Source organism: Pseudopodoces humilis, chromosome 15 (assembly GCF_049639895.1).
Source record: "Pseudopodoces humilis isolate 2021_Gansu_Grassland_sample_001 chromosome 15, ASM4963989v1, whole genome shotgun sequence".
NCBI classification, from domain to species: Eukaryota; Metazoa; Chordata; class Aves; order Passeriformes; family Paridae; genus Pseudopodoces; species Pseudopodoces humilis.
Window position 1 is genome coordinate 16,241,967 of NC_142214.1, and position 23,500 is coordinate 16,265,466.

The 23,500-nt window shown below is 56.5% G+C and overlaps 1 protein-coding gene across 11 annotated transcripts in view; it reads left to right on the forward strand.

Moving 5' to 3' along the window:
* DLG3 (discs large MAGUK scaffold protein 3) overlaps window positions 1–23,500 on the forward strand; it is a 78,666-nt gene that overhangs the window by 43,517 nt on the left and 11,649 nt on the right. For 8 of the 11 annotated variants that reach the window (XM_014256525.2, XM_088062780.1, XM_088062782.1 and 5 more), the window contains 10 exons: window positions 4,670–4,720; window positions 7,757–7,881; window positions 8,324–8,493; window positions 8,866–9,002; window positions 9,311–9,455; window positions 9,599–9,758; window positions 13,295–13,451; window positions 13,830–13,932; window positions 19,346–19,460; window positions 23,023–23,199. In XM_014256525.2, coding sequence (XP_014112000.1) covers window positions 4,670–4,720; window positions 7,757–7,881; window positions 8,324–8,493; window positions 8,866–9,002; window positions 9,311–9,455; window positions 9,599–9,758; window positions 13,295–13,451; window positions 13,830–13,932; window positions 19,346–19,460; window positions 23,023–23,199 — 1,340 coding nt within the window. Of the gene's footprint in view, window positions 1–22; window positions 124–4,669; window positions 4,721–7,756; window positions 7,882–8,323; window positions 8,494–8,865; window positions 9,003–9,310; window positions 9,456–9,598; window positions 9,759–13,294; window positions 13,452–13,829; window positions 13,933–14,190; window positions 14,259–18,715; window positions 18,824–19,345; window positions 19,461–23,022; window positions 23,200–23,500 lie in introns of those variants that run through there. The other 3 variants (XM_088062785.1, XM_014256528.2, XM_088062786.1) reach the window with 3 other exon arrangements.

Here is a 23,500-nt window from a genome sequence, read left to right on the forward strand (position 1 = left end):
AGGTGATGGAGCCAGGCATCTTCCCACTGGAGTTGGCCCCAAACAGGATCTGGGAAGGAGCACAGGGCACTGGCAAAGGACAGGGGGAGCAGCCTGTGGCAGAGGCAGGTTCTGGCAGCTCTGGTGGGTATCATGGGGAGGTTTTTGCCATCAGTGAGTGACTGGTATTTGATTTTCTGACGCTGGAATGTTCGCTTTGTTGGCTTGTTCCCTTGGTTACGTGGTATATATTAAGTTCTTCATTTGGCTTCCTTATACAATTAGCTGGTATTCCATTACGTGAATTTTGATAACATAATCTGAGCTAAAACTTCATGGTCAGGCCTGGCTGACCACAGCATGTCTGGAAAGTGCAGGCTGCTCCCAGCAGGCACCGCATCAAGCAAGCACCTACACCGCCAGCTTTCCAGGAGCAGTGCGAAACTGCTCAGCATTGGCAGCCCAGGGACTTGGGGAGAAGGGCTATTCCAGCTCACCTGCCTGGCAGCACCAGGGGTCTGATGGGGTCTGTGTGCTGGAGTGTCTGATGGGGTCTGTGTGCTGGAGTGTCTGATGGGGTCTGTGTGCTGGGGTGTCTGACGGGGTCTGTGTGCTGGAGTGTCTGATGGGGTCTGTGTGTCAGGGTGTCTGACGGGGTCTGTGTGCTGGAGTGTCTGATGGGGTCTGTGTGCTGGGGTGTCTGATGGGGTCTGTGTGCTGGGGTGTCTGATGGGGTCTGTGTGCTGGGGTGTCTGATGGGGTCTGTGTGCTGGGGTGTCTGATGGGGTCTGTGTGTCAGGGTGTCTGATGGGGTCTGTGTGTCAGGGTGTCTGACGGGGTCTGTGTGTCAGGGTGCCTGACGGGGTCTGTGTGCTGGAGTGTCTGATGGGGTCTGTGTGCTGGGGTGTCTGATGGGGTCTGTGTGCTGGGGTGTCTGATGGGGTCTGTGTGCTGGGGTGTCTGATGGGGTCTGTGTGCTGGGGTGTCTGATGGGGTCTGTGTGCTGGGGTGTCTGATGGGGTCTGTGTGCTGGGGTGTCTGATGGGGGTCTGTGTGCTGGGGTGTCTGATGGGGGTCTGTGTGCTGGGGTGTCTGATGGGGGTCTGTGTGCTGGGGTGTCTGATGGGGTCTGTGTGCTGGGGTGTCTGATGGGGGTCTGTGTGCTGGGGTGTCTGATGGGGGTCTGTGTGCTGGGGTGTCTGATGGGGTCTGTGTGCCAGGTGTCAGAGTATCCTGGATGCTGCCAGCAGCAGCCGCTCCTCAGCGGGGCCTGTGTGCGCTGGCTCTCACCATGGCTCACAGATTGTCACAGTTTTCTGCAGATCCCCATCCTGGAGGGATGTGTACGCTGTTCCTCTGCGGCCGTGGGTGTGCATATGGCTGGCTGTGTGGCAACTGTGTTGAATGCCAAAGCACAGAGGACAATGTGTGTAGTAGCAAAGGGTGCCAGGAATCTGAGTTGCTGGAAAGCCGGGGAGAGGCGACGCTGCGCCCCACGCACCGGGATACCAACTGCAGAGAGGGAATGGGCTGGAGTCCGTGCTGAGGGAGGTCGTGCTGGGGATGGCTGTGCTGAGGGAGGCCGTGCTGGGGATGGCCGTGCTGAGGATGGCCGTGCTGAGGGAGGCCGTCCTGAGGGAGGCCATGCTGAGGGAGGCTGTGCTGAGGATGGCTGTGCTGAGGATGGCTGTACTGAGGATGGCCGTGCTGAGGATGGCTGTGCTGAGGGAGGCCGTGCTGAGGATGGCCGTGCTGAGGATGGCCGTGCTGAGGGAGGCCGTGCTGAGGGAGGCCGTGCTGAGGGAGGCCGTGCTGAGGGAGGCCGTGCTGAGGGAGGCCGTGCTGAGGGAGGCCGTGCTGAGGATGGCTGTGCTGAGGATGGCTGTGCTGAGGATGGCTGTGCTGAGGATGGCTGTGCTGAGGATGGCTGTGCTGAGGGAGGCTGTGCTGAGGGAGGCTGTGTGAGGGAGGCCGTGCTGAGGACGGCTGTGCTGAGGGAGGCCGTGCTGAGGGAGGCTGTGCTGCTCTGAGGGTTGCATTGGCCAGCAAGCCAGCTGCACTTAGCATTAGTCAATATGGGAAGATGAGATGAGCAAAAGGTGGCTCATGCTGGAGGGGGAAGCTGTGGCAAGGGAAGCAGTGCCCCTCTGCCCACAGGAGCACAGCACAGGGTGGCACTGTGGCCGAAGGTGGCACTGACCGTGTGTCCCGGACCCTCTGAGGCTGTCAGGGATCCTGCTGTGGGTTCATCCCACAAGTTGTGGTACTTTCCTGCTGCAAGATCCTCCTGTAAGAGGTGGCCAAAGCCCTCCCCAATGTGCTGGGAGGATCTGAGCATCCTACTATTGGAGTATCTGGATGTCCCAACCTTGAACTGTCCCCTGAAATCTTCCTGTGGTGCTGAGGCACCAGGCACAGGGTGCATCTAAGGAGGGACAACACACTCAGCCTGCATTCCCTGGAGCCTCATTCTCTTCTCTTTGCCCAACCTCATCCTTGAAGCACAGTACAGGGTGTGGGATTGCTTTGGCCTCCCAGGGCAGGGGATGACCGTGTGTGTGTCACAGGTGCCACAGCCCTATCCCAAATCCTGTCCTGCAGAACTGCTTTTCTGCCTGGGCCCCTGATTGTTGCTGCTTAGAAAAACTCCTGTTTCTTCTTTCTACCTATCAATAGAGCCTCGCGTTGCCTCACTGGGTTTTCTTCTGTGGTGTCAGATGATGGCTTTAGCATAAAAAATGGTTGCTGTCCCCTCCAGGGAATGACCCAGCTCTCTGGGAGTGTGGAGGGTGGCAGGGCTGTGCCTCTGCAGGGGCAGATAGCAAGGAGCTAGGAAAGCAGGACACAGTCACGTGTTGGTGCTTCATGAGAACTGTGTCCAAACAAAGGCATGCCAGCTCCAGTTTGGGATACAAGAGCATATACAGGAAGTGGCTCCATATGATCTATGACCCATCACTTAATGGTGGATGTAAAATCCAGATGGGGAACCCTGAACATTGTCCGTAGGCCACAGGCAGAGGCAGGACTGCAAAGTGAGAGAGGTGTTCGTGGCAGGGTTCTAATGTCTCTGCCTTGTCATTCAGAACTACCCATGTCCCATCCCTTGTTTCTGAGAATGACTCAAATTATGAGGTTGAGTTCAGTCCCCTCCAAAATAAATGTGAGTCAACAGTGTGCCCTTAGTAGCCAAAAAGGCTACTTTGGCTACTACCCCAACCTTGGCCTGGGATGCAGCAGGGACAACATCACCTGACAGAAAAGGGAGGGATTGTCCGGCTCTGCTCCCACTGGGGCAGCCTCACCTCAAGTCCTAGGGCCACAATAAAAGGATATAAAGCTATTAGAGAGCATCCAAAGGAGGCTACAAAGGTAGTGAAAGATCTAGAGGAGACCATATGAGAAAGGGTGAGGTGACTTGGCTTATTAAGTCTGGAGAGGAGGAGATTGAAGACAGACCTCACCACAGTCCGCAGCTTCCTCGTGAGGGGAATCAAAGGAGCGGTCACTGATCTCTTCTCTCAGGTGCTCAGTGACAGGATCTGAGGGAAGGGCATAAAGCTGTGCCAGGGGAGGTTTTGGTTGGACATTAGGACAAGGATTTTCACGCAGAGGGTGGTGGGGCACTGAACAGGCTCCCCAGGGATTGGTCATGGCCCCAAGGCTGCCAGAGCTCAAGGGGCATTTGGACAACACCCTGAGGCAAATGGTGGGATTGCTGGGGGGTCTGTGCAGGGCCAGGAGTTGGATTCCATGACCCTTTGGGTTCCCTTCCAACTCAGTTTTCTTTGAAACTGTTGCTGTTAAGTGTTGGATGTTTCAGTAGCCAATTGCATTGCAAATCTTGCGAAATTTTAGACCTTGGCAGCTGTTCCTGGCCTGATCCTGATGATCTGGAGTGAAACTGCTGCATTTTCCCTGTGCATTGTTGATTATGAGGAAAATGGATTTTTTTTTTTTTGAGTCTACATTTACCATTTTACAGCCTACAATTGCATCCCTTTTTGTTTCTATTCATTATGTTTCCAAGAACTCTACTTTGATACATTGGGTATGAGAGACTTTTAGCGTGGGGATCAGTGTGGTGTACAGCACTGAGACAAGCTGCACCATTTTTGTACATAAGAGCACCACAATGTTTTCACCTCTTACTGTGCCCCACTCTCTCACACCTTGTTTCCTTTGCACCCAACTAACTTCATATAATAAATTATTCTGAATTTCCTGTTAATACAGTCATGCTATGAAAAGATTTAAAAAATATAAGCTGCTAAAGGTGTTTATTATGTTATTATGTACAGACATTTTTTTCCCTTTAAATGGACCGACCCCCTCTCTTCCCTTCCTCGAGCAGTGAATTCCTGAGGTTAATTATATGCTGCGTAACAAAGGTGTTATTTCTTTTTGTGCCTTCGGTTGTGTTCCTTTTCATGGCTGGAGAAATGAGCTGGGAGAATAAAGGCTTTGCACAGAAGTGCATTAAAGTCAGTGGGCTTTGGCTCATTCCCAGAGAGAAAAGCAGCACATGGTTTAATTCCTGGGCAAGGCCAAGCAGTTGCATTTAAGGTTTTTTTTCAGCCGTGATGGTGCAGCTTTTAGGTTGGATTCTTCATGTTCAGCTATCAGAGAGGAAAAACAAATTCCCCCAGGACCAGCAGAGAGTCGTAACATGCTGTCTCCCTCTCTCCAGATGAATGGCAGTGATGGGATGTTCAAATATGAAGAGATCGTCTTGGAAAGGGTAAGTACTCCTTACTCACCCACCAGCAGCCTCCTCCCACTCTCCCACCCCCCGGCACTGCTGGCCCCCCACGCATCCCTGCACAGCTGATGGGGGGAGGTTGGTCTCTGCTCCTCGCTCTCTCTGGAGGCTTTCACAGGTGTTGCACCTGCTTTGCCGGCCTGGCTCCCACCAGGGTGGGCTTGCTGGTCTCCTCTCCCCCTGCACACCCCTCCAGAAGGGAGGGAGGAGGGCTTCTCCCTTGCCTCCCTCATTCACACCCTCACCCCCACAAACCCATCAGTGCAGAGTATGGGGGCAGGCTCTTTGTCATTGCCTTTGTCAGAAAACAGAGGTGTGGGGGGCTCAGCTTGTGCAGACACAGGTGGGTGCACCCACAACTGGGCACAGGGACCAAAGCCACCCTGCCACCAGGCTCCCTGTCACTCTAGGGCACAAAGCCTTGGGATGCTAGGCTGCAAGAGCAGGCTATTCAGTAAAACAAACCACAATGGAGGAAGTTCCTGCTCAAGCCTTTTCTTTGTTGGCAACACAGAGGTGATGGCATGCACCACACCAGCCATGGCTAGAATTAGCTCCCCCCATCTATGGGGTTTATCCAGGGGCAAGCCAGTACCGCAGAGGGCACAAAGGGCTTGTTGCCCAGGAAGCAGCAGTGGAGGAGGGATGGAGAGGGAGCAGGAAAAGTTGGCCCAGGGTTTACTCCATGAGGCAGGCACAGCCCTGCTGGCTGGGAATGGCTGTGGTGGGAGGCTGCCCACGGCTCTCCACAGCACACCTTGCCTCCCCCTCACTGCCGTGCCAGGCGGCTCAGCCTCGCCGCGTGGCCGGCATTGCAGGGGAAGACGCATCGCTCATTATTCTGTTCCTCTCTGCCTTTAGTCATCTCCCTCCTTTCCTTGGCTCTGCATCACAGAGGTGGGTGGACGGAAGGTTATCTGGGGCTGTCGCCTCACCCACCGCTTCCCCAGCGTGCCTGACAAAACCAGCCCAGGGGTTCCTTCCTTTCTGGGCTAAGTGCTTCTTGCTCCAGGCCCAAGTCACAGGAAAAAGCCTTGTTTCAGGGATTCAGAGCGTCCCTTGTCCTCAGCCCATAGTGGGAACAGGGAAAGAGCTGGCAGGACTACACAGAGAGGCAACTCATTGATGTCTCAATTTCAAAGCCCCAACCAGCAATTCATTCTCTGACAGCAAGAAACCATGAGGGAATCTCAGGGCTTAGCAGCCTGGGCTAGCATGGAACATACCAGGTCCTTCCCCTTCACCTGGTCCCTGGTGGGATCCAGCAATCCTGTCTTAATGCAGGAGAAGAACCCTGGTTCCTGCAGGTGAGGCTGTCCCCTTGCTCAGGTGTTTGGCTTCCAGAACTTACCTCAGTGTATCTCAAAATCACTGCTCAGTCACTGTTATTAATCTTTGTCTTTGTTGTAAAGACAAGCGTAAATGCAGCAGCATTTTGGGGGCAATAATAGCAGAAACACAGTCTGGAGAGGGTCATGGCTTTGTGTTTATCCACCATATACGTGTCCACAGCAGGAGCTGCCCTGTCATCAACCCTGATGTCTAAAAAAAAGCATAAGAAATCCCTTGAAGTTTATCAAAATAAAAATTAACACCTCCCAGATACTTTCCAGATTTTGTAGCTAACCAAGGACCTCCCACAGACAGGCACAACAAATGCCCAGAGATCATCTTACAATCTCATCTGCCTTGCTGAAGCCAGGCTTGGTCTCTGTGACAGTAAGGAGCTTTTTTGAGCTAGGCACAAGGAAATCAGAGCTCAGCACAGAGGAAAGAGAGCAGCCTCAGACCCTTTACCATTGAATGCCTCCATGTCACATGCCAGCCAAATCCCAGCTGGACAGGGAACATCCGGGAGCGCTGCACAGTGGCAGGCATTGGTGGCTTCTGCTGCTATGTTAGCATTATCATGAAGCCAGCTCTGCATCGCTGCAGGAGCTGATACTGGGGCAAAATTGCTGGTGAAAAGTGCAAGCCCCAGCTGTTGGTGCTAAATTATCATGGGGAGATGGAGTTCCAGTGTGGCCCTCTCAGCCACAGGTCCTCTGGGAGAGCAGAGAACCCCCTCATCTCCCACTGAGCACTGGGGCCAAGGGCAGCCAGGAGAGCTTGGCCTGAGCCCACTCGTGTGCAAGAGAGGCAGGCACAATAGTATGTGACTAAGTGTCAGCTCTTCCACATGAGGAAACAAGGCAAGAAGCCATCTGATTTTCAAGGCAGAGCAAAAACGGCAGGAATTGTCCACTTGCATCAAGCATGGATCTGGAAGCAGTGCCTGTGAGTGTGTCACTAATGAGGATCCTGCAAGTGGGAGATGCAGCACAGGGCCACAGCCACTCAATCCTGAGATGCTGGGGGAATGGCCTGGAGATGAGCTGTGGTTCCTGCATTCCCCCCAGGCATAATTCAGCAGGAGAAGCTCAAGTGATGCTCCAAGCATGTCTGTGAGGAAAACGTGACAGAACTGGAAAGCCCACTCCATCCTGATAGCCACCTCCACCCAAACCTGTAAATTTTGGCATCAGCGTTGCTGGTTCCCAGCTTGGCTCTGTGCCAGGGCTACATCTCAGAGTGCAGAGGGGCAGGAGTGGGATGCTGGTGACTGGCACAATCCCCGCTGGTCTGTGCAGGCTGCGGCATTGGTGTCTCCTCCTGGGGAGCAACCAGCAAGGGGAGGTTTTCTCCGCCAAGGACCACCTCCTCTTCCCCCAGCTCCCCGCCTGCCTTAGTCTCTCCGTGGAGACGCGGTGGTGAGGGAGGTCCTCGGCGGCTCCCACTCTCCCACTCCATCTGTTCAGTGCTCCACGCTGCTGCGCCGAGCGCTCAGCGGAGGAACACCAGCCTCTCCTCTGGCCAGCATCCCTCTGCCCCCTGAGCCGGGCACCCCGGGGTGTGATAGATGCTGTAAGGGCTCCTGCGCCCCAGGCAGTCCCACGGCTGGGGGGAACCATTTAAGGAGGGCTGGCAGCGAGCAGCTGCCTATGGGGGAAAGATGCAGCATTTGATTTCCCACAGGGTAACTCCGGCCTTGGCTTCAGCATAGCAGGCGGCATCGACAACCCCCACGTTCCAGATGACCCGGGTATCTTCATCACCAAGATCATCCCCGGGGGAGCAGCAGCCATGGATGGCCGTTTAGGGTGAGTACAGGGCTGGGGGAACAGCCGGGCTGTCACCCAGGATCTCTGCATGGACCCTCTAGGCCATAACCCCCTTTTCCTGACATGGTCCCTGGCCTCCGTATGTCTCTTTCCCACAGCCAGATCCCCTCAGGACAGACATGTCCACCATCTCTGGTGACCAGCCTCCTGTCTGTAGCCACCCATCCTCCCCTTCCTGTATCAGGCTCCTGCTCCCGTCCATCCCGCTACAGCCCAGGGCAGGGATCCAGCCTTCCTTCTCATCTCCCATCTCCATCAGAGTTGCACTATAGGGACCAGTTCCCCTCTCCCCTGCTCCCCCTACTTTGGGAGGAAACCCTTTCTCACTCCAGCAGGGCATGATCTGGCCAGCTTGAGCAAATCTCATTTGTGTGGCTGGAGGAGGGTGGCAGGGATGCTCAGGGCCATCCTGTGCCCACAGGGTGAACGACTGTGTGCTGCGGGTGAACGACGTGGACGTCTCTGAGGTTGTGCACAGCAAAGCTGTGGAGGCCCTGAAGGAAGCAGGCCCCGTGGTGCGGCTTGTGGTGCGCCGCCGGCAGCCCCCGCCAGAGACCATCATGGAGGTTAACCTGATGAAGGGCCCCAAAGGTGAACCCCTCACTCTGCTCGCTTGGCCAGGGTGCCCCCCTGCCCCACAGGACTGTGTGGGGTGACCCCTTGGTGTGAGATGTCACGAGATGCGGGGCAGCCTCATGGGGGATGAGGAATGCGAGGTGGCACTGCCACAGCACAGGATGCTGCAGGGTGGCCCAGCAGTGTGGGATGCTGTGGGGCACAGGGTATGGGACAGACCCACAGTGCTGTGCATGGTGGCCAGGCTTGCCCCAGGCAGCAGTGGGGTGTCCCGTTGCCTGCTGAGTTTGGGCAGGGTGTGAAGCTCAGTGAGGTACAGGGGCTGTGGTGCCAGCCCAGGACTCTGTCTATCTGTCTGTCCCTCACCTGCATTCTCACCCTCCTCAGGCCTGGGGTTCAGCATTGCAGGGGGCATCGGGAACCAGCACATCCCTGGGGACAACAGCATCTACATCACCAAGATCATCGAGGGAGGTGCTGCCCAAAAGGACGGGCGCCTGCAGATCGGGGACCGGCTGCTTGCGGTAAGCCCCATGGCCACAGCCAGCTGTGAGGTGAAGCTGAACCGGTTCCACTGTGATGCAGTGTTGATCCTGAACCCCAGCACCATCCTATCAGCAGCTTCACTCCTCTTCCCTGGAGCTCCTGCTGGGATTTTGCTGTGGCAGGGCAGGCACAGTAATGGCTGCAGGCAGGAGGCCAAACCCAAGGCAATGGGACCATGCCTCTGAAGCTACTGTGGCACCTCCCTGATGGAAAAACACTCCTGCAGGGCTGCACTGGTCCCTGCCCTCCTGCTCAGCCGTGTCACCCAGCCCTTTCCCTCTGGCAGGTGAATAACACAAACCTGCAGGACGTGCGGCACGAGGAGGCAGTGGCCGCCCTGAAGAACACCTCTGACATGGTGTACCTGAAAGTGGCCAAGCCCGGCAACATCCACCTCAACGACATGTACGCGCCCCCCGACTACGCCAGCAGTACGTATGCCGCTGGCCAATGGCTGGGCACGCGGGGCTGTGGGGCACCCGGGCGTGTTGGGGTGGAGAGCAGGGCTGGGCCCGTCTCCATGTCCTCATTGTGTATGGATTTCTGCTCCTGATGACCTTCTCCTCCCCTGCAGCCTTCTCAGCCTTGGCTGACAACCACATAAGCCATAACTCCAGTCTGGGCTACCTGGGCAGCGTTGAGAACAAGCCTGCCTATCCCATCCCTCCCCAGGTGACTCCGTCCCGGTACTCACCCATCCCTCGGCACATGATCGGAGATGATGACTTCACCAGGTGAGCGCCAGGCATGAGCATCCTTATCATGATCCTTCTCATTCCCTCACTTTTCCCTCTGTGGTGGCTTGACGTCATCCCCACTGCCAGTTCAGAGCCTCGAAAGGCCATTTGTAGATGCATGGTGCAATGCTTGAAGTCCCCATAATGAGCTCTGTGCTCACCCCTCTGAGACCAACCCTGCTGTGTCAGTTTCTGGCTTGCTGCATTCACTCCCTCTCCATTCCCTCTCCTGCCCTTTCACAAGCCTTACACAACTGCATTTCAGCTTCGTTCTCTTGCTGATTTTACAATACCTGGAATACAAGGTGTTCCCTGCCCTTATGGTGCCATCCAGCAGTGCGACAGGCTCCCGGGATGGAGGTGTGGCAGGGGTGAAGGGCCAGGGGGAACACAGCCTTGCAAACAAGTGGGGCCCCTCCCACACTCCCTGAGACTGGCAGCCCAGACCACCTGCACCCATGTGCAATTTCAATGACTGCCAGCCCCTGGCCTGAGAGCCTCCTGTCCAGCCCTGGCACAGCCCCCTTTGCCCCAGTAGAATCCTTTATGCTGCATGAACAGGTTTGTTTCCTGAAGCCAGGAAATAAAGAGGAGCACAAAGAAAACATTGCTCTGAGCCTAAATGTGGTATAAAACTTCTCCAAAGCTTCAAGATGAGGGTGGAAGAGCAAGACCTGTAAAATTCTGCTCTACTAGCTGATTCTAACAACTTACCCTCTTCTTGTCACAGCCTTGGGGCCAGTGCTCTGAATGTGCTATCCCCAGGGCCAGGACTGTAGGGCTTAGGCTGATTTCTAAAGACCAACACTCAACTTAGGCTTAGGACTGGCTCTGCTGTTTGGAACAAGATTGCAGGTTCCTTTTGAGAGTGGCTACAGTGGAAGATGCAGTAGCTTTGTCCAGGATTCTCCCAATCTGGAGGTCAGTGGTGGATGCTGGAGTGGGAGACCCTAACTTGCCATCTGCAAGTCTTGTCAGGCCTGACATCCTCCTGGAGAGTGTCTGCACTCATCTTTGTCACAGGGTTTTCCCATTTCTTGGTGCTCAGCCACAGCCGGGTGTCTCTGCATGCCATTACTTGTGCAGTACTACCTTCCACACGCACCCCAACTCTCCCACTGGACTCAGGACCATTGATGCCAGCTCTAGAGCCTGTTTCTGGCACTGCATCCTCACCAGGTGTAGCAACTTCTGTGCTGTTGGGGCACTGGGGGGTGATGCCACAGGCAGGAGCAGTGCTGTCTGCCATTACAGTGCCCCACAGAAGGGACTGAGTCCCAGTATTTGGAAAACACACCAGACACCCTGGTCCTACCAGGGTGTCCCTTCTCACAAGTGCCAACATTCCCATTTGTGGACTAGAGAGCAAAAAGAGCAACCCAGCTTAGGCTGGCCACAGCCAGTGGCAATGGCACAATGAGGGCTCAGCGGTGGCTTGGCAGCAGCACAGTGATGGCTCTGCAGTGGCTCAGCAGTGGCTTGGCAGTGGTATGGTCAGGGTTTCCAGTGGCTCAGCAGTGGCTTGACAGTGGCAGTGGCAAGGGGATGGCTTGGCAGTGGCCCAGTAGTGGCTTGGCAGTGGCAGTGGCTCAGCAATGGCTCAGCAATGGCTCAGCAGTGGCCCTGGTGCAGCACGTGCTGGTGGCCACTAGAGGATGGTGCTGCCTTGTGGAGGACCCCACTACAGAAACTGGGCACCACTGGGTCCCTGTGCCCAGACACAGCCCCTTGCTACCCAAAAGATCCAAAGCCTGCAGTGGGCTCAGCACTTCCCTCATACTGCCCAGGACAGTGCTGAAAGCCTCGTATGCATTGCTGACCCCCCAGAACAGTGTCATCGGTGCAGGTCTGTTGGCACCAAGATGGTGCACTAGGACCAGTGTGGTCCAAATGCAACTTACTGGTGTGGGGAAGGGCAGCAGCTTGCCCTGAAATAGAAACTGTCTCCCATAAGGCTCTTGCCAGCCATTCCTTAGGGAAAGCAGAGGTCCAGTATCCAGCCTCTCCCCCTCCCATGGGCACAAGTGCTGCTTAGATGGGGATGTGGTTCCAGTGACCCTCACGTCCTGCAGCACCTAGGGCTGGGAACCAAAGAATCTGCTTTCCAATGAGCTCCACCACTGCAACCAAGACCCAGCACAGCCCCACAGGATCCCCTCAGCTGTTCTGTGCCAAGGTCCCGGTGTTAACACTGCAAAATTCAGCATGGGATCTGCCTGGAGGATCTGTGTCATGCCTCCTGTGACGAGGATGGAAGCCAAGAGTCATGACTGAGACCTGTGATCTACCTGTCCAGGGCTTCATTACTTCTCCTCATTTTTGTAGGGTCTTTTTACCTTCCACCAAACTGTCTGGTCCTCACAGGTGCTGAGGATGCTTCCCCTACACTGAGTTGAGGTTGTGCTTCCTGCATGCTGCTTGGGCAGCAGCGAAACCGAAGGGGCAGAGCAAGTTCATCTCCTGGTTGGAGGCAGAGTTTGCAGACCCAGAAACCTGACCTATTTCTTCCCCTGAGAGAACTCTAGCCCTAGGCACAGCTTTGCTGCAGAGGGACTGAGGGCTGCAGCCCTCCCTGCCCCTCACAATTACCCCTAAGCCAAGCACTGGTAACATCTTGAGGACTTGGGGTTGAGCATCTTTTGACTGAGCATTTCCATGGTTTTCCTGATCTCCTGGTTCTGGTGTGTTCCAGCCCCCCCACCCCACCCCAGTGCCCCAGGGTCCTCTTAGCACAAGTCTGCCAGCATTTTAGGGTGCCCTCGCTCAGTGCCATGCCTGGGCTCCAGCATCTCTCCAAACACAGCCCAGAGATTTCCCTCTGACACCTGGCAGGTGAGTGGTTGATCAGGCTGCTGAGCTCAATGTCAGGCCTTTGGTCCTTGTGGTACCTGAGGAAGTGCCCAGGATCCAGCCATAGCAGATGCATTGATGGTCTCCAGTATCAGGTTGGCTGACAGTCACCACCAGCCTGTGCCAATTGTCTGGCATCATTTATTCCTTTTCAATCCAGAGCTTGATCCAGGAGCTGCTGTTGTTCCATCACATTGTTTCTTTCTCCCAGACAATTGACGCAGGAGTTTTGCAATGCCAGGCCATCTTCCTGCTTATGCCTGCCTATTGTTTGAGCTGTGATAGAATTAAGTCATCAAAAAATTTAGGACTTCTGTTGAGCTGTGCAGGGTCTGTGGCATTGGAGGGGTGCATGGGGTTGTAGGCACACTTGCCATGCTGTGGAGGGGCTTGATCCCACTCTCCTGGCTCATGGCATCAGATGCCACCATGCAGTTCAGTGTTCCTGTGTATCATTTCACAGTGGATGCTCTGTCTCTGTCCATGCTGTGTCTCATGTCACACCGCCTGCCATCTCTTCTGGTTTATCAGTCTCCACAGTGCTGAGGGCTGAGTCACACCAGGCTGCACTCGGATGACTCCAGTCCCACCAATGTGCCACAAACGCCGAGCACAGAAAAGCCTGTCACCAGCTTTGCTGCTCCTCACCCTGATGTCTCCCTGTCCCTTATATGTCCTACCAGGGAGCCCCGGAAAATCATCCTGCACAAAGGCTCTACCGGCCTGGGCTTCAACATTGTTGGAGGGGAAGATGGCGAGGGGATCTTTGTGTCCTTCATCCTGGCTGGAGGCCCTGCTGACCTCAGTGGGGAGCTGCGGAGGGGAGACCGTATCCTTTCGGTGAGTTGGTGGGGCACTCGCTGCCCCTTCATGGCCTCCCATAGCTCTGGGTGGGCACGTGTCCCCTGTCACCCAAAGCACAGATCTGTGGGATTCATCCCGGGTGCCGGTGTGTTGACACGGCCGCGGGGTGCCTGCGGTGGGGCTCTGGTGCCTGGGCTGGCCGGGGGCTGGTACTGGATGTGCCGGTACTGGAAGTGCCAGTACCAGGCGTGGTACTGGGGTTGCAGTGGCAGTGACGAGGCTCTGAGAGTGTGGGTACCGTGAGTACCGTGGGTAGCGGTACAGAGGCGGAGCAGCGGGGCCGAGGCGCGGGGCAGACCCCCTCAATCGGTCCCCGCATGGGTCTGGTTCAGCGGAGTCGTTCTGTCCTGGCAGGTGAACGGTGTGAACCTTCGCAACGCCACCCACGAGCAGGCGGCGGCGGCGCTGAAGCGGGCGGGGCAGACGGTGACCATCATCGCGCAGTACCGGCCCGAAGGTACCGCCACGAGCGACCGGGACCGGGACCGGGGAGGGCGGGGCACGCCCATGGGAGGAGTGGTTATGCAGATACGGAGTGATAATATTCAGATGAAGTGGGTGTGGATATGCAGATGAGGGGCGGGGCGGTAGCTGGCGCGCGGGGAAAGAGGCCGGGGCGAGGGGCTGCGGTCGAGGCACCGCCGGGGGCGTGGCCCGGGGGCGGGGCGGGCGCCGATTGGCCGACGCGGGGAGGGGGCGGGGCCGCGGCGTCCCGCCGGCCGTGCCTGCGCGGCTTTGTGTGCGGGCCGGGCGGGTGCGGGGCCGCGGCCGCCCCGCCTGCAGGTGAGCGCCCACCGCCGCACGGGCAGCCCGGCCGCGACCCCACCGGCATCGGGGCCGCGGCGGGGCTCGACGGGACGGGGTCATCTTCGGGTGAGGGGGAAGAGCTCTGCTTGCCGGAGGGCGTCGCCGCGAGGCCCGGCTGCGTGGGGTCCCACGGGCCTTGCTGGAGAGACCCCGCGGTTGGGAGAGTTCAGGGGTCCTGCAGGGCGACCACGGTGCGGGCGGGGCTGGAACCGGGGCGTCGCTGCGGAGTTTGGGCTCGTCCCCACCTGTGAGCATCCCACCTGCGGCACCACCCCGAGCCTTTCTTTATCGCTGGGTTCCGATTCCCTCGGCAGCGGTGGGGGCTGGTGGTCCCGCCAGGGGTAGCGGGAAGGGAGCGGGCAGCTGCCCGCAGAAAGCTTCCCTGGGCGGTAGCGCTGGAGCGTGGCCCGTGGGCTGGGAGGGCGAGCGCTGGGAGGGTGCACCGCCAGCCAGCGAGGGGCCGCGGCTGATCCCGGGGCCGTGCCCAGAGCGGCACCGTGCACGTGCTGGGATGCAGCCGTTCCAGTCCACTGGAAAAGCTGTCCCTCCTGGGCCCACTGGCTTTCTCCACCAGCTGTTCTTGTCCTCTCCAAGGAGGCCGATGTCCCACCCTAAGCATGTCCTTCGTCTTGTTCCTCTGTGGCGTTGCTGGGCAATATCCTGTTGGTCCCGGTCTCCACTATTCCTCCATCCTGTGGCAGAGGCTATCGGGGCGCCGAGTCATTGGTGCTGCTCAGGGCTGTGCTGTGGGTGTGGGGTTTGTTTGTTTTGGCTTTTTTTTTTCTTTCTTTCCAGGAAGCACTTAATGTTCTTGTATTTCTGGCTCCCTTTGCCACTTGAGATTTGGCAAAGACACCAACTAAGAGTGGCTCTTAAATGTCAAACTGGACAAGATGTTTTGAAACCTCCTTAGACCAAGGCAGAAATGTCAATGTGTTGTAGCTGGTGATTTACCATGTCTGTGATGGTTCCTGGCACGTGTGGGCAGCAGCACCCAGCACAGGAGCTGCAGCCATCCCGGGAGGCAGCGTTGTGGCTGTGGAGTACAGGCTGTTGTATCCTGGAAATTGCCCTCAGTGCTACAGAGGCTTGAAGGGCTGGGAGTCAAGGGGAAAGATCTCTCTGGTGTGAGCCCCCAGCGTGGGTGAGGCTGGACCCACTCAATGGGCCATGTACTCTCAAGTGTTTGTCTTTTCTATGTTTGTCGTGTGGAAGGAGCAGGAGAGCTGGATTGTAGGATGGCTGAAGGAGGAGATGCTGGTGGAAAGGGGATTTGAGAAGTTCTTCCTGCTAGCAGAGGCAGTGGATGGCACCTGTCTCTCGTACCTGAGCGTGGGCAGGGCTTGCCTTGGGGTGCCGGATGAGCACAGCTTGCTCTGTGTCTGACCTTGCTGGGGCTCCATGGGGGCAGAGAGGCTGCTTGTGGAGGTCTCAGGGGATGAGGGGCCCTCCCTGTTTTGTCCTACCAGATGCTAGGAGGTAAAAGAAGCAAAAACCAGACCAAGGAAGGTTAGAAAGAGGAGCTGCTGTCCTGCCTTTCTTCTTAGCACCAGCACCTTTGACCACTGCTGCCTGCTGCCAAGGAGGGGGGGAGTGATGGTTCCTTGGAATTTTTTTGAGATCCATTCCCTCTGAGCACTTCTTCCCCTGACCTTTGCCTGCTGTTGTCACCAGCGCCTGGATTTGGCAATTCCACCTCCTCACACCTCATGCAACAAAGCTTTGACATTCCCCACCTGAAAATACAAAAAGTCACATTATGGCCTTTCTCTGAGCTGGTCTGTTCAAAGGGAAGTTCCAGGGCTGTGGAAAGAGTCATAAAAGCTTCTGAGCTTTCCCTATGGCTGTGCTTTCTTCCTGTGCCTGTGGAGGGAAGTGTCTGTGCAGAGGGAAGGTGTCTGGGGCCAGGGTGCTAAAATGCCTGGCTGAAGCTGTCAGTAGTTTTTGCAGGTGGCTGGGCTGAAACCTGTGACGGAGCATTTCTGGGCCCTGCTGATGGCCCGGGCAGGAGTGTTTGGATGCAGGGCTTTATGTGTACTCAGGAGTTGAGTTTCCAGCTTAGCTCCCATCTCTGCCAACGCCTTCTCCTTTGTGCTGTGTCCTGGTGCCCAGATGCAGACCCATGGCTTTGTTGGCTCTGCTGGGCGTGTTTGCTGGTGTGTCACATACATGTGCTGGTTCTGGGATCCTTGGGGCAGGCAGGTGATCCCTGCCTGTTGATAGTGGTCTACAGTGTGCGCACACTCAGGGATTCCACTCCCAGCATGGAGCTCGCCCCAGGGGACAGAATCAGGCCCAGCTCTAGGAACACCCACACCCTGGAAAGGGAGAAGCAGTGGGAGGGTACAGTGGTGTTTTTATCGAGCTGCTGAGTGGGAAGAGCAAACATCCTGGCACACGGCGCAGCGCCGCAACAGCACTCACAGCAAGAGGTGCCGGCTCACCTGTTATATACTTTTCTGTCTTGATAAACATGTCCTGAACGTGTTGAACACTGTGGGGATCAGCCCTAGCTCACCTCCCTGCTGCATCCTGGGCAAGCTTCCTGGAAGGGTGTCAGCTGCACAGGAGATCTTATGAGGGTCAAGGTGCAGAGGCGAGGTGGCCCTAAGTTAGGGAGCAAAGGCAGGAGCACTCCTTGCTGGGGATGATCTGCTGGTAATTGTCTCAGACTGTTCTAATGTGCAGTTAAAAGGGTGCCCGTGGCACCTGGGAGTACCCTGTGCTCAGTCCTGGGGTAACCTTGCCTCCTTTGCTCTGGGAGAGAGGCAGTGGGTTTGCTTTAGGGCTGGCTGCTCCTCCACTCTGTGCCTTCCCACAGCTGGAGCAAATGTGTGTTGGTGGCTCCTTGGAAGACCCTTCCTAGGGCAGGACTGTTTGCTTTCTGGGGGTTAAATCCACAGCAGACCCTGTGTCCTTCAGTTTGCCACAGCCAGCCTGGTTTGTGCTTCTTGTCATGTCAGTGGGTTTCTCCTACCCTTCCAAGCAGTGTGGCCACTCCAGCAAAACTAGGGAAGTCCCTTTCCATGGAGTGCCCCAGCTGAAATGGGGGCATTTGAGAACTTTGCCCTTGGGCTGCAAGCAGGGGGATGCATATGCCATTTCTGGCAGGGCAGTGGCACCCACAAGTTGCCCTTCCAGCATCCCCACCCTGATGCTAGGGGTGGCGAAATCTCCTTCTGCCCTATGTTTGCTGTCCAATCCCAGGCAGTGTATCCTCCACATTTGTGGAGAAGAGTGTTGTGGGAGGAATGTGAGTCTATGTAGCAGGAGCAGTGGTCCCCTCTGTGTGGGGTGTGCAGGGAATCTGCCCCCAGCAGGGTTTGCAATGACCTGGCTGGAAACAAGGGTTCTAGTGGTGCTTTTTGGATGAAACAGCCCTTCAGTACCAAAGAATGTTTAAGAAGAAGCTGTACCTGCTTCTGACAGATGCTTCTCTAGATTTCAATACCTTATGGGTATTCCAGGGCAGAATGAGCTGTGTGGGGCAAGAGATGTGCAGTGGGATGAAGCTCACTTCCCCCTGCTGAAAGCTCCGTAAAACCCTGGTGCTGCTTTGGTGGCAGAATTCAGTTTTCTTGTAAAATAAGCGTTATCCATGCCTTGGTGCACCTATGTTTCCCTCTACCAGCAGGAAGGCAGGTGAGGCAGTGGGTGCCCCTTGGCATGGGGCAATCAGGGGTTCTCCTGGTCTACACGTTAAGCAACTGGCCCTGCCTGGTGTTGCAGCAATCTGGCTGTTGCATGGCAGGAGAAGGGGCTTAGCATGGAGTTTCTGTGTGTCACTTGGCAGTTTTTGTGTGTATTGCCTTTTTTTTCCAGTCGTTTAAGTAAAAATGTATCTTTGGCAACTGGGTGTAGCTGGGGGATACCCAGGCTGTAGTGCAGCAAATGCTGAGCTGCAGCTGCATCGTCCTATACCCCAACCCTGTTTTTATCTGCACTGACAGTCCATGGGAGGGAGACCGGCTCCCAAACAAAGCCCACAGAGCATTTCTGAGCAGTGTTGCTTATCCTGCCATGTGATGTGGCTCCACAAGCACAGCACAGCTGTGGCTCTGCTCTGCAGCGAGCACTTGCCTCCACAGCTCAGCTGCTGTGTTCCCTGTCCCAGAATTGAAACCCAAGCCACGTCTAAAACACTGACTCTTGTCCACTTGTTGTGGATAAGACTTTCCAGGCAAGTCTTACAGCACAGGTGAGCCTCGTCCTCTCTCACCTGTAACTGCAGGATGTGCCCAAGGGACAAAATCAAGGGTATGAGGTGAGATCTGGCGCTGTGGGCTGTGGCAGTGCCAGCAGCTTTCCTGGAGCCACAGTTGCACTTTCCTCATTCAGCCCTGGGTAGGGAGGCCTGGTGCCTCCACCCTCTGCGTGTCAGCCCGACCTTTACACCCGGCTGAAGGTCGGGCTGGTGCAGCAGCAGGTGTTGGGGTGGCGGCTGCTCCTGCCCAGCTGCCTGACAGGAAGGTGCTGGTGTCTTCTGGAGGGTTCCCCAGCTCTTCCTGCACATCTCTGCTGCTGGAATGTAGAAGCAAAAGGTGAATTCCTCCTCCCTGCTCCTCTTCCAAGGGCAGGGACTTTGTGTTTTGCCTCCCTTTCCCCATTCCTGCTGAGGTCTTTGCTGCCAGCAAAGCGGTAGCTGGGGGCTCCCCCAATGGCTGTGGTCATGTCTCACTGCTCCAGCTGGTGGGCAGGGGTCTCCTGGAGGGGCTCTCGTTCTCTCTGCATGTTTTGAACTGCTCTGTAGGTCAGCAGCTTGCCAAGTCTTGCCCAGCCATTCCCTCGTGGAGCTGCAGCTCAGCAGCAGTGGAGGTCACAGCAGCCCTTGCCTGGGCTGTTGTTGGGAAGTTGTGGTGGGGTTGGGAGCAGCTGGAACCCTGCCTACTCTGGAGGCCTAGCTTTACTCCTGCAGAGTTCTGCAACCCCTTTATCTTTGCCCTCCCTTGTGTGTGGGGACGGACAGGCTCGTGGGCGAGGTGCCTCGCCAGGACAGGCCTGGCTGGGCGTGGGGATCAGCCCGGGGGCAGCTGTGCCTGCACTGACCAGCCCTGTCCCCACAGAGTACAGCCGCTTTGAGTCCAAGATCCACGACCTGCGGGAGCAGATGATGAACAGCAGCATGAGCTCCGGCTCCGGCTCGCTCCGGACAAGCGAGAAGAGATCGCTCTATGTCCGGTAAGGCTCCGCTGCTCCCGGCAGGCGGCTGGGATGGGCACATCCCCACGGCATGGGGTGCGGGGGGGGCTGCGGTTCAGCCTGGGCTGTGTGGCGCCTCCGAGGACGGTGTGGCAGGGGCCAGGGGAGGGCTGTGGATGCATCACACAGCCTGGAGGGTGCAGCAGGGAGACCAGGCCTTTTGCCCTGGCTTGTCAAGGCTAGGTGCTTGAATGTCTCTCCCAAGGGCTTCTCCAGTTTGGGAGGCAGTGGTCTCTACAGAGCCTGGGTGGCTGCTGGCCAGCCCAACACACTGAGGACCACTGGGACACAGGGAAATGGTGGGCATCCAGCCCTGCTTCTGCCGCAGGCAGCTTGTGGCAGCTTTCCGGGCACTCTCCTTGAACCAGCTAACAGGCTTCTTCTTGTCTCCTCCTGCTGTTCCTGTGGCAGGATCTGGCTGGATGGGAGATGAGCTCTTAGGAGGATTATTGCTCTGAGCCCTCAAAGCACTTTTGGTCTGGAGCCAGGTGCAGGACAGGCAGGCATGGGTTAAACAGCCATGCAGCTCAAACTGCTGCAAGTCCTGTGTGGACAGGACTGCCTGCCTGCCTCCTGTCACCTCCTGCCTGCCACAGCACTAGTGGGATGAGAGCTAATGGGTAATTTTAACTTGGAAATTAAAATAATCCTGTAAATCCTCACCCTCCACAGCCTGTTGCACGTGAGGCTGGCCAGGAGCAAGGGATACTTCTTATCCTTCCCTGTGAGAAGGATGGCAAGGGCTGAGGCTGCATGGACCTCAGCCTGCATCTCTCATTGCATGGCTGCTCCATGCAGAGGGACTTCAGGCCTGATGGAAATGTTGCAAGCCCAGCATGGCAGGAGGGAAGAGCTGGAGCTCTGGGCTCCTGCAGTTCACACCTTCTCACAAGTCTCTGCAGGCATCTTGCACAATTTAGCATCTCAGGGCTTCCTAGGGGTGTGCAACAAGCTGGGTGCAGTGTTGAATAAACATCATCTTGTTAGTCCTGCCCTCACTCCCCTGCTGTCCTGTGGACACCCTCATGTGTGGAGGAGGGTCTAGGCTGAGTCCAGCTTGAGTTGAGCCTGTTCTCTGCCTGGAAAGGTGCTCATGTATCAAAGTATCCCTCTGAAACAGAGAGCTCCCTGTTGCCTCCATGCTACTCCTAGCATTTCTTAATTCTTGGTGCATCCCCCCATGGGGCTTTGGAGGCCTCCACAGCACTGTGTCCCCCTCACACATACCCAGGTGGAGCTGGGCTGTGCCTCGATGAGAGGGTGATCCCAGGGGAGAGCTTTCTCCCTGTGTGGCCCTTCACAGCACTCTGCTCAACACACACCCTGCAAACATGCTTGAAAGAACTGCTGGGTGCCCAGGCTGCCCCAGCCCTTCTGGGCGGGGTAGTTTCAAGCACAATTTACCCGAAACCAGCTGAGCTGCTGCGCTGTGGACAGGACATCAATTACAGGACTTGCTACCCAACTGCTTGAGTCAGCCCTGTGCGGCTGCATTGCATCCTGTATGCTGTTGAAGGGCTAGAGCTGGGCACCCAAGTGCCTGCCAGAGCTGATTTGGGGGTGCTGGAGCCAACTTGGGGGAGCTGGAGTTTCATGCAGCAAAGGCAGGGGCAAGGCAGGTTCACGTCCTGCCTGTCACCTCCCTGCACTGCCGCAGGGCAAAGTCTGCCAGCACTGGGGCCGTGCCGGGTGGGGATGGAGGTCAGGCAGGCATTGTGCCTGGGCACCAGGAGGAAGCCATGGGAGTCCTTGGTACTGCTTCCCTGCCCTCCAGCCAGACCATCTGCTCTCCTGGCTGTGAGTGCTGTGAGCTGGCCTGGGGACAGAGCTGAGCTGCCATCTGACCCTGTGCACCCAGAGGAGGACCCAGGCATGGTGTGTCCTGCATGCCAGCACAGCCAGGGGCCGCTCTCCTGGAGCATCGTGCCTTGGGGTAGCCAGTGCCCCATGTGCTGCCTTCATAGGTGTCCTGCCCTGCCCATGCAGAGATCTCTCTGGGCCTGTCCTGGGATGCTGGTGGCTGCTGCCGGAGGAGCATGGGCCCTGCGCTGCTCTGCAGGGCAGAGTGTGTGGAGTGGGCAGGGCTTCTCACAGCCTGCCTGGCTGTGGGAACTGGCCTGACCAGTTCCCCAGGGCCTTGGCCAGCAGCACTGACCTCACAGCGGCCTGTCAGCCGACATGCAGCCTTATCTTTTGGCCTGGAGCTGCCTGCAAGGCTTGATTACCTCTGGCCAAAGCACCCGTTGGTGCTCTGCTGCCAGCTCCAGCCACACTGCCCTGTGGAGGGAACAAGCATAAGAACTGCCCCAGCCCTGAGCAAGCTGGGCAAGGAGAACAGATCTAGTGGCTGAACATATCTGGATGCATAGGGCAGTTTTGGTCTTGTTCCAAAGAGCTCTCCCCATGGGGCAGCCCTTCTTCTTCCCATTCAAGACCCAGCCCCAGGTGCCCTGAAAGGTTTCATAGCCCAGCACTTCCCTGGCAGAAGTGCTGTGCAAGCTCTGCTGCTCCACAGGGACATGCCACATGATCCCTCAGCCCTTCCACTTACAGTGTGCTTTTAGACCCCTTTTGGAGTCCCCACAGTGGAACCTTCCTGCTTGAAGTTTTATTAGGGCCAGGATTAAACCAGCAGCAAGCCAGTGTTTGCAGTGCCTGGGCTCATGCTGGGCTGGGGACCAGTGGGGCCAGTGTCCCAGGAGCAAATACAGAGGTTGTGCTGCCAGTACTTTTAGTGACTCTTCCCTTTCTTTGTCTTTTTTCAAGCTGATGCATCAAAGCAGACACAGTTTGTGTGATCTGACATCAGTAGAATGAGTTGCAGGTGAAGCCACTGAGAGCAGCTGATGGGTACAGGCTGCAGTGCTGTGTATCCTGTACATGTGTGGGAAAAGTATTAGTGCTCCTCTAGTAAAAAAACCAAATCTTTTCTATAACTGGTTAGTTTGGTTTTGAAAATAATTTTAAACTAAATAGACTGTTCTCACAGGAGGTGTTTAGGGGTGTAAAAAGGATCAGTTGTGGAAGCAGATATATATACTCTTGAGATGCATTCCTCATTCACAGCCTCTGTATGTAAATAAAGGCTGTGCTCAATGCCTTGGTGGTCTGACGGTCTCTGCCTGTGCAACCACCCACCAGCAGTGGGATCTGATGTTCCCCATCCCATTCCTTGGCCCCGCAGCCACGGAGGGATGGTGGGGAGCAGCCCTCCTGCAGGCTGCTGCAGTGGGCCTGGCCTGCTCACTAACCACAGACATGTCCAGTGCATCTATGGCTCGTCTGCATCCTGCAGCTGAACTCAGTAGTGAGTTCTCTCAGTCCAGCACGGGTGTTGCTGCATTGCACTCTTCAGGGCTTGTGCTGAGCCTTCCAGCCAAGGGATGTGCTGGTGGCTGGCAGCACTGCTCACCTTTGCAGGGGTTGGATTTAAACTTTTTAAGGTGTGAAGGTGACAGTGCCCCAGGAGGTTGGCAGTGCTGCTGCCCTCACTGCCTGGCCATGCTCAGAGATGGCATCGCTCCTCTCTGCTCCTCCACAGAGCCCTGTTTGACTATGACCGGACCCGGGACAGTTGCTTGCCCAGCCAGGGGCTCAGTTTCTCCTACGGGGATATCCTGCACGTCATCAATGCCTCTGATGACGAGTGGTGGCAAGCCAGGCTCGTCACACCCCACGGCGAGAGCGAGCAGATTGGGGTCATCCCCAGCAAGAAGAGGTGAGTGTCCATCAGCAGGAGCTGTCACACTCGGTGACCCCAGGATTTCCATGAGCTCTGCAAGCCCTGCAGTCCTCAGGGCTCTGCTCAGGCTCAGGTTAGGATCTCCTTGTTTCCCCAGCCCACCTGCTAAGGGCACCTTGGTTGCAAGCTGGGTCTATGTGCAAGTCTCCCTAGGCAGGTATTCTCCAAAGCTGGGTGAGACTCCCGGTGAGGAAGGGAGTGCTCAGCCCCCTCTGTGGTCCCTGTGAAGATGGGAAGTTGGTGTTAGCCAGTCTTGGTCTCCATGTGAGAGCAGAGT